The 9,641-nt window shown below is 57.1% G+C and overlaps 1 protein-coding gene across 1 annotated transcript in view; it reads left to right on the top strand.

Annotated features, from left to right (window-relative positions):
* The window catches only part of ABR (active BCR-related), a 197,813-nt gene that overhangs the window by 96,683 nt on the left and 91,489 nt on the right, over positions 1-9,641 (top strand). Inside the window, exon 4 of the mRNA XM_011956234.1 lies at positions 5,066-5,251. Within this exon, the coding sequence (XP_011811624.1) occupies positions 5,066-5,251 (186 nt within the window). The remainder of the gene's footprint in view (positions 1-5,065; positions 5,252-9,641) is intronic.

The raw sequence follows: 9,641 nt of genomic DNA, 5'->3' as shown, positions 1-9,641 counted from the left end.
ATTTTTAGTAGAGATGGGGTTTCACCATGTTGGCCAGGCTGGTCTTGAACTCCTGACTTCACGTGATCCGCCCGCCTCGGCCTCCCAAAGTGCTGAGATTACAGGTGTGAGCCACCGTGTCCAGCACATAAAGCTCTTAGAACATAGCCTGAGTGTTTGTTGATACTGTTAATTTCTCCAGTGCCAGGAGAGGAAACAGGTTAGGGCTTATTGGTTTCTGCCACAACACGCCTTTACCCTGAAGGAGGGAGTGGCGCCCGTCCCCATCAGACACGAAGCCCTTAGATCCCACCTGCCACCCGCGAGCCTCTTCCTCTGCGCCAAGACCGAGAGCCCTTCCTTCCCTGCCCTGCCTTTCTAACAGCTCATGCCCCAAAGGCAGAATCTGTGGGGTAGGGGCCCCCTTCCTGATGTGCCCGGGGCAGGTCCCCCGCTTCTCCAGCTCTCTCCTCCTGGGCCCCTGCTTGGCTCTTTCTTGAGCAGGGGCCAGAGGGAGCGACGGAGGAACTTACTGGGAGGCCAGGTCTGTGGCAGGAGGGCTCGGGAAGGAGGAGTGGGACCCTCCACAGCCACAGCCTCAGAAGAAAACCTCAGAGCAAAAGAATCACACCCTCCCTCCTCTCCTCCCTGAGCTGGGAACCCCCGCCCCTCCCCACCCCTCAGCAAGGAGGAAGCTAAACCTGCTCTTCAGAGCGGCCCCACAAAGGGGCCAGCTCCACGGAGAAGAACATTGATTCCCTTCATGCTCGCTTTCCCACTCCTGACCCCGTCCCACCGCGCTGCCCCGGCCCGTTTGCTTTCAGCGGAACGCTTCCTGATAGTCCGAGGGCCGGGTGTGTGTACCTAAAACCGTGTGCACGCACGGGGCAGACGAGCCTCCGCACAGAAGCCTCCGTCCTGGCCTCTGGGTTGCTGGTGGGGGTCATGTTCTGGGGCCCTCCTGCTTCCTGGTGGGCTCCGATTACAGGGAAAGCCTGGGAGCCTGGGCCGAGGCCGGGGGTGAAGGAAAAAAGACGAAGCCAAATGCATTGAAATTCTGGATCTCCTTGATGCTGGGAACTGAGCTTGGGAACTGCGTCTTGCTATGCCAGGGCCACAGGGGGAGGCCACTCCCCACAGCCCCTCCCACCGCTGGCCACGACGGGCCCTCCTGGGGCGGACTGTCCTTCCGGCCGCGCGTTGGGGCTCATAGCCACGCTGTATCGCAGCCTCTTTATCTATAAAACAGGTGAATGACGCCTTCCTCCCTGGGCTCCAGTGACGAGTAACTAGGGTGGCATGGCAGCAAGCATGCCAGGCCTTCTGGGGCAGGAGGTGGAGGAAGTGGGTACATTTCTTTCCCCTATTTCGAAAGGCCAGTCGCTGTGGGACAGCGGACAAACGGCTGTGTGAAGTCCCACTGGCAAGTGAGAACCGGCCCGGGCCCGTCTTCCTGAGAAGCAGCTGGGCTGGGAGCCAGGGTGGAGGTCACGCGGGGTCCTCTCCGAGAACTCTCATGGTGAAATGCAGAGCCGGGGCCTGCCCTTGCCTCCGCAGCAGGACTGGGGAGGAGGGGGTGCCTGAGTGGTGTGCTAGCACTTTGGCAGAACGGCTGTGCCGTGCCAAAGCTCAGTGTGGGTCACCGTGCCTTTCAGTCCACCCTCCTGCCCCGAGCCCATGTGTGGGACTTCACCAGAGAAAAATAACGGCCTCAAGGGTCCTGGCCAGCAAAGGACACACACGCAGCCCTGTCCCCTCCCACCAAGTGAAATCAGAAGTAAGGGCCAAGGTCCCCATCGTGTCATGAGAACCATCGGATGCCCCAAACACAGGCCCCGTCCTTGTGACTGGCTGTGGGTGAGCGTCCATTTCTTCCCCTTTTGCAGACAGGGTGGGAAGTTTAGAAGGAAGCAGAACCATTGTGTCTTGTCTTTGCGTGGGTGGCGGACGAGTGCGTCCTCGGCGGGTTCTGAGAAATCCTGTCTCCTTGGCCTTCCTGGGAGTGTTGCCTTTCTGCTTCCCTGTTCCCTCCTCAATGGGGACTGCACCAAGGCAGGGACAAGAATTCATGGATTTGGGGACTTTGTGGCGACGTAGGCTCCTCTGTGGGGTCCTGCGTCGAGGTGAAAAGGATAAACTCTCAGGACTCTGTCAATCCTGAAACTCTGTGTCCCCCATGGAGGGTGGGGAGTCCCCAAAGCTTTCAGTTCACCCCCCTGGACTTGGGAGGACAGTCTTCCCTTGCTCCTGCCCCCCAGTGCCTTCTGTTCCCCTGTCTGGCATGCCTCCCTACCCCCCTACTCCTCCACCTGCTGAGCTCTCCAAGGCCCTGGTATGGCTTCCTCCTCCATGCAGCCCTCCAGGCTGCTCCAGCACAACCTTGGAACTACGTGGTTGGTGTGCATAGTCAGTCGCATTGTCCATAGTCATTTCATCTGTGTTGGTCCATTTCACCCAACTGGATTATAAAGGTCTCAGCCCGAGGGCGGTGGCTCACACCCGTCATCCCAGCACTTCAAGAGGCCGAGGCAGGTGGATCACTTGAGGTCAGGAGTTCGAGACCAGGCTGACCAATATGGTGAAACCCCGTCTCTACTAAAACTACAAAAAATCGCCGGGCGTGATAACGCACGCCTGTGATCCCAGCTACTACTCGGGAGGCTGAGGTGGGATAATTGCTCGAACTTGGGAGGCAGAGGTTGCAGTGAGCTGAGATGGCGCCACTGCACTTCAGCCTGGGTGACAGAGTGAGACTCTGTCTCACAACAAAACAAAAATGCAGTCTGGGACCATGGTCGTGTATGCACTGACCGGAATGTCAGTAGGTAGCGCATGGCTGTAGGATCCCAGTTTCACAAACGAGGCTGCTGGTGATAGGAAGCCCAGGGACCCTGAGTGATGTGCCCACAGCAGAGCTGAGACTCAAGCCCACGCTGCCTGGCCTGCACCAAGTTGAACCCCATGCGTTTGCCTAGCAAGGACCGGATGCTGAGGGGCCACTGGTTCTAGCATGGCGACAGTCAGAAGGAGGGGCCGGCTCTGTCCTGTGTGGGTTGTTGCATCTGGGCTTTTTAGAGCTCGGAGGATGAAGGAGCTAGAAGGCAGAGCACCATCTGGGTGTCTGAGTAGATGAGAATTCTTCCAGCGAATGTGAGTTCTGCCTCCATCAGAGTGAGGCGATGTGAATGAGTAGATGAGACGTCGTCAGAGTGAGGCGATGTGAGGCTGGAGTGAGGCTGGGCTGGGAGCTTGCCGTGGTTGGCTGGAGCTGGTGATGGCTCCAGAGGGATCTGGCGATGGCTTCGGTGTTCCCTTCAGTGCAGCATTTTCAGCAGTGGAGTCACCCATTGTCTGCTAGAATACTTCTCTTGTCGGAAAGCTCGCTACTTAATCCTATGGGGGACGGCTCTCGTGAGCCCAAATCTCACCCCATAACTTTTCCCCGCTGTTGCTGGGTCTGCAGAGCAACCCAGACTAAATCTAAGCCTCTTTTTTGTTTTCGGAGACAGAGTCTCGCTCTGTCACCCAGGCTGGAGTGCAGTGGTGCAATCTCGGCTCACTGCAACCTCTGCCTCCTGAGTTTAACTGATTCTCCTGCCTCAGCCTCCCAAGTAGCTGGGGTTACAGGTGGCTGCCACCACGCTCAGCTAATTTTTGTAGTTTTAGTAGAGATGGGGTTTCACCATGTTGGTCGGGCTGGTCTCGAACTCCTGGCCTCAGGTGATCCACCCGCATTGGCTCCCAAATTACTGGGATGACAGGCGTGAGCCACTGCGCCTCTTTTTTTGTTTTTGGAGACAGAGTCTCGCTCTGTTGCCCAGGCTGGAGCACAGTGGCGCGATCTTGGCTCACTGCAACCTCCGCCTCCCAGGTTCAAGCAATTACCCTGCCTCACCCTCCCGAGTAACTGGGACTGCAGGGGCATATCACCGCGCCTGGCTAATTTTTGTAGTTTTAGTAGAGACGGGGTTTCACCATGTTGGTCAGGCTCGCTTGTCTCGAACTCCTGGCCTCCCAAAGTGCTGGGATGACAGGCGTGAGCCACTGCGCCTGGCCAAGTCTAAGCCTCTTTCCACATGGCCTTCGGGTAGATGAAGAACATCAACAGAATCCAACACAGCTGCTCCCCTCCTGGCCGCCCTGCCCTTCCCTGCCATGCCTTCCCTGTGCAGCAGGTTATCAGGCCCTGTCTCCTGCAATGGCCTTTGCAGTACTGGGCATCTTTTTTTTTTTTTCTGATTATTCATATTGATTCATTATAGGTGATTTATAAGATGCAGAGGACCACACTGAGGAAATGCCTGCATGTCCCATTATCCCACAGTCCCGCCGCTGGGCTGGAAGGTGATGGCGTCAGCTCCCAGCCGGTGCTGGGGGTTGGTCTCTGTTGTCTGCCACCTCACCGTCTACACTGACAGGGCCTGGAGCATCTTGGTATAGAGAGTCAGGCGTTCAGAAAGAGTCTCAGACTGGAGACCCCTGCCGTGCGCCACGGGAAGGACCACCACAGTCGCTTAGCATGTCTGCCCTAGGGGTGGGATGCAGTGGGAGACACGTGAACTCCCATCCCTCTGCCTATGCCAAGTGACGGGAACTTGGAATATCATTGAGGCCAAGACTGGTCTTGAGTAACTTCGGGTCCCTACCCTCTGAGTCCTAGAACCACGTTCTGTTTCTTGTAAGGAAACAGCTATGGGCTTGAGTTCCCAGTCAACCCTCCCTTCCACCGAAGTGTGACAAGGAACTTGTGACTTAGGGCACAGGCTGTTGTGGAAGAAAGACGTGGATCCTGTTAACCCAGTACAGGCCGCTGCTGAGCTCAGGTGCGTGGTAGGGGAGTGAGCCCCGGCACCACCCCTCGGGCCTGGCAGAGCTGCTGGGCCAGGTTCCTGCCGTTGAGTGTGTGGCTTGTTGGGGCCTGTGGCAGTGGCTTCTTGATACAAAGCTCGTTTCAGTGCCCTGCCTTTGGCGGCCTTGTCTGGGCAGGACTTGGGCAGCGGGAAGGGCTAGTAATTAGCCCCAGGGCCTGCTGACACTCTGGTTTATTTACCCCGACCTCTCCTCTTTCTTCCTCTCTTTCTCCCAGCCCATGAAACCCCTGAAGGCCACTGCCACCACCTCCCAGCCCGTGCTCACCATCCAGCAGATCGAGACCATCTTCTACAAGATCCAGGACATCTACGAGATCCACAAGGAGTTCTACGACAACCTGTGCCCCAAGGTGCAACAGTGGGACAGCCAGGTCACCATGGGCCACCTCTTCCAGAAGCTGGTGAGTCCCCCAGTGATGGAGGGTCCTCACGCAGGGCCTCAGCGGAGCCGAGAGTGTTGAGGGAGAGGACGGGGCAGCCCTCTTGGACTCCTTGAAGGCCTGAGTCATCTCCGAGTTCTGGAGGAAAGCCTGGGCCTGTGTGTTATGGGGCACCCAGGGCCGGTGCCTTGACTCTAGGCCTCCCTGGTACAGCCCTGGGAGCTTCTAGGGCTGGTGGAGAAGGGCTGAGTGGATAGAGACTTCTAGGGGTGGTGGAGACGGGCTGTGTGGATAGATACTTCTAGGGCTGGTGGAGACGGGCTGGGTGGATAGATACTTCTAGGGCTGGTGGAGACGGGCTGTGGATAGATACTTCTAGGGCTGGTGGAGACGGGCTGAGTGGATAGATACTTCTAGGGCTGGTGGAGACGGGCTGGGTGGATAGATACTTCTAGGGCTGGTGGAGACGGGCTGGGTGGATGGGTGCTTCTGTGGGAGCACCATCTCTCTCTCCGAGGGTACTCTGTCTCTCTCCCGGAGGGTGCTCCGTGGAACCAGCCCTGGAATGGAGGCTCCTTGCTGGGCTTCTAGTCTCCTGTCCCTCAGTGAACAGAGGGGCACCTGCCGGGTTGGGGGCGTGAGGACTGCTCCCCTGAGACCTCAGGGATTCACTGCATCTCAGTGCTGCCTCTGTAAAAGGAAGCAGTTGGACCCATCAGCCAGTGATCCTCTCCTGAGGTCCCAAGGGCAGGAAGCGCTAAAGCCCAGCCCTGCCCAGCATTGCAGGGTTGGGAGTGGCAGGTGCGGTGGGTTAACATGCGGATTTCGTGTTGGGAAATGCTCACGGAGTCTTCTGGTTCCCTGTGTTTCCGTGACACCCTCTCCCCCAGCTGTGCCCCATCTCTGGCTGTGTCCCCTGGAGGACCCCCAGGTCAGACCCGTGGAGGCCCCTCCCCAGCTCTCCTACGTAATGTCTGACAGCCCAGCAGGCAAGAGGGAGACTGGAAGTCCAGGCTGCGGTTCTTCTCTGGGTGTGAGTGGCCAGAGGACCTTCTCCTCCCCACTGCCCTGTTCTCTGGGTGTGAGTGGCTGGAGGACCTTCTCCTCCTCCCCTGCCCTGTTCGGCTGAATGGACAGGGCTCTGCCTTTCTCACACTGGAGAAGATTCTCCTGCTTGGACACTCCTAGGGCTTCCAGCCGGGTGTGTTCACAGCTGAGCTCCCTGTCTCTGAAGTTATCTGCTCCGCTTCCTGCCTTTATCTCAGTGAGTGCTTCAGACTCGTTCTTGCTGTACCCCTGCCCCCACCTGTCCTGTGGAGTCCACTTTTTGGCCATTGCCCACCGCTGCCTTTTTTCTTGGCCACCCGTGGCCCTCACCTGGACAGCTGTGTGTCCTCCTTTGTGGCTCCTGGCTCCTGCCTCCAGGCCCACTCCCCTCCCACCCCCACCTCTCCTTAGAGGGGAGAGAGTCACTGAAATCCTGACAGCCCCTTCAGCGGCTCCCCACGGCCCTCGGATGAAGGCCAGGCTCTGAGGAATGGCTCGAGAGACCCTTTGCACACTGACCTGTGTCCAGCCCTGGCCTTGGCAGCTTCCTCCCCGCACCTCTGTACTTCCTGACTCTGGACTTTCTGTTCTCAGTTCCCAGGGCAGGCGCTTTCTTAACTCTTCGTACTCGAGGCCCCACCTGCCTGAAATGTCCTTCCCCCTCTCCTCTGGCTTCCCCTGGTCAGCTCCCAGCTTAGAAGGGACCTCCTCCGAGAAGGCTTTCCAAGCCTGCAGATGCAGGCCTCGTGCCAGTCCCTGTAGTGAGCACTGGTGACTGCCTGACTCCCCCGAACCACAGCAAGCTCCAGGAGGACGGGCTGACTTTCTTCTTTTGTTGAGACGGAGTCTCGCTCTGTCGCCCAGGCTGGAGTGCAGTGGTGCGATCTCGGCTCACTACAAGCTCCGTCTCCCGGGTTCATGCCATTCTCCTGCCTTAGCCTCTCAAGTCCTTGGGATGACAGGTACCTGCCACCACGCCCAGCTAATTTTTATAGTTTTAGTAGAGACGGGGTTTCGCCACGTTGGCCAGGCTGGTCTCGAACTCCTGACCTCAGGTGATCCACCCTCCTCGGCCTCCCAAAGTGCTGGGATTACAGGCGTGAGCCACTGCGCCAGGCCTGCATTTTCTTCTTAGACCCCCAGAACCTACCCAGTGGTCCCTCCATGAATGAGTGAATGCACCGTGACTTGGACCATTGGGCCTGGGGAGAACTTGGAGGGGCATCGAGGGAGACGTCACAGGGCCCGAGGTTTCTGTCCCGAGAGCCCTGTTTTTCAGGCACAGCTTCTAGAGCCAGATCACAAAGTAGGCTTGAATCCCCGCTCTGCCAGATTAAACCTGCACCTGGGCAACTTACCCAACCACTCTGCATCAGCTTCCTCATCTGTAAAAATGAGGATAGTGATAGCATTTCCCTCATTGGGTGACTTTGAGGAGTTAATTTCTGAAAAGTGCATGGGGCTGAGTGTGGTGGCTGATACCCGTAATCCCAGCGCTTTGGGAGGCTGAGGCTGGAGGATCACTTGAGGCTTAGAGTTCAAGACCAGCCTGGGCAACATAGCAAGACCCTGTCTCTACAAAGAAATAGAATAGGCCTGACTGGGCGCGGTGGCTCACGCCTGTAATCCCAGCATTTTGGGAGGCCGAGGCGGGTGGATCATGAGGTCAGAAGTTTGAGACTAGCCTGGCCTACGTGGTGGAACCCTGTCTCTACTCAAAATACAAAAAAATTAGCTGGGTCTGGTGGTGGGCGCCTGTAGTCCCAGCTACTCAGGAGGCTGAGACGGGAGAATTGCTTGAACCTGGGAGGCGGAGGTTGCAGTGAGCTGAGATTGCGCCACTGAGCTCCAGCCTGGGCAACAGACTGAGACTGCATCTCAAAAAAAAAAAAAAAAAAAGAGAATAGGCTGGGCGCAGGGGCTCACGCCTATAATCCCAGCACTTTGGGTGGCCAAGGTGGGCAGATCACCTGAGGTCAGGAGTTCCAGACCAGCCTGGCCAACATGGTGAAACCCCGTCTCTACTAAAAATACAAAAATTAGCCAGGCGTGATAACGCACACCTGTGATCCCAGCTACTGGGGAGGCTGAAGTGGGAGAATTGCTTGAACTCGGGAGGCAGAGGCTACAGTGAGCCGAGATCATGCTACTCCACTCCAGCCTGGGCAACAAGAGCAAGACTGTCTCAAAAAAAGAAATAGAATAAAATAAAGTAAAAGGAAAAGTGTTTGGAACAGGGCCTGGAGCATCATAAATTAATAAGTACTTAATAACTAGTCATTATCATCAGTGCCATTATTATTATTATTATTATTAAATCGGGAAGAGGCACCCCAGAAGGTATACTTTCGAGGGAATGCTACGCTCTGGTTCTAGCAGATCCACCTGCTTCCTCCCATTCAGGGATGGTGAACACCTGTCATCACTGCCTGCTCGCCTGAGCTGAGTAGCCTTGGGGGCATCCTCTCCTCATCCCTCAGGAGTAGAAGGGTGTAAGCCCAGGGTTGCTGGAAACGCCGTCACAGTTTATCTTTGTCACGTGGACCTGGCTGTCCCCTCTTCTGGTCTCAGCTCCACAGGCCTGGCCACGAATCTACTACCCACCACCTTCCCTCCCCAGCGTTGGGAACTGATGCCTGAGGCCCCTGGGGCTGCAGGCCTGGGAGGACCCGGGTGGAGCCAGGTCAGGCCTGGCATCTGGAGGGGGTTTATTTTCAGCCGAAGTCTCTGGGTATTTGATGATTCGTTACCGAGAGAAGGGAATTAGCATCTCTGCTGTTTGTTTTATGAGATCACTCCAGTGCCAGGCTGCTGTTTCCAAGCAACCTGCACTTCCCAGTTAATGTACCTGCCAAACCAGGCCTTGGGCCCTACAGCCGGGGGTGACTGTGGCGATGGCAGTCCCGGAGATGACCGTAGCCCTGGACTCAGGCGTCCGCACAGCGGGCTCCTGGGAGGGTGGTGTGCCAACCTGGGCCTTCAGGCTTGCTTCTTCTCGTGGGAAAGGGGACAAGAGGAGCTCTTGCCTGGAAGAATCTTGGTGATTTGATTTTGGCTTAGGAAACCGCTGTCTAGCACATCTCCTGTAGCATGGGCACTGATGGGCCGGGCCTCGGTACTCCCCGGAAAGAGAAATAAACACCCTCCCTTCCAGCCCCGCCCCCTTTTAAAGTCCAGCCCCGTCCCCCGGCTTTTGAAAGTCTGTCCCTTCTGCAGCTGAGACCTGAACGCCTCTGGCCTTGGCGTCACCCCAAGCATCCCCACTCTCTCTCCCCTCTCTGGCTTTTCCAGATGCTCCCCACTCCCCTGCCCCATCAGCTTCCTCAGAGGGTTCTGCCTCTGTCCTGGGAGGTTCCAGGCTCTG

Source organism: Colobus angolensis, unplaced genomic scaffold (assembly GCF_000951035.1).
Source record: "Colobus angolensis palliatus isolate OR3802 unplaced genomic scaffold, Cang.pa_1.0 Scaffold110, whole genome shotgun sequence".
Taxonomy (NCBI): domain Eukaryota; kingdom Metazoa; phylum Chordata; class Mammalia; order Primates; family Cercopithecidae; genus Colobus; species Colobus angolensis.
This window is presented reverse-complemented; position numbering and strand designations above follow the sequence as displayed.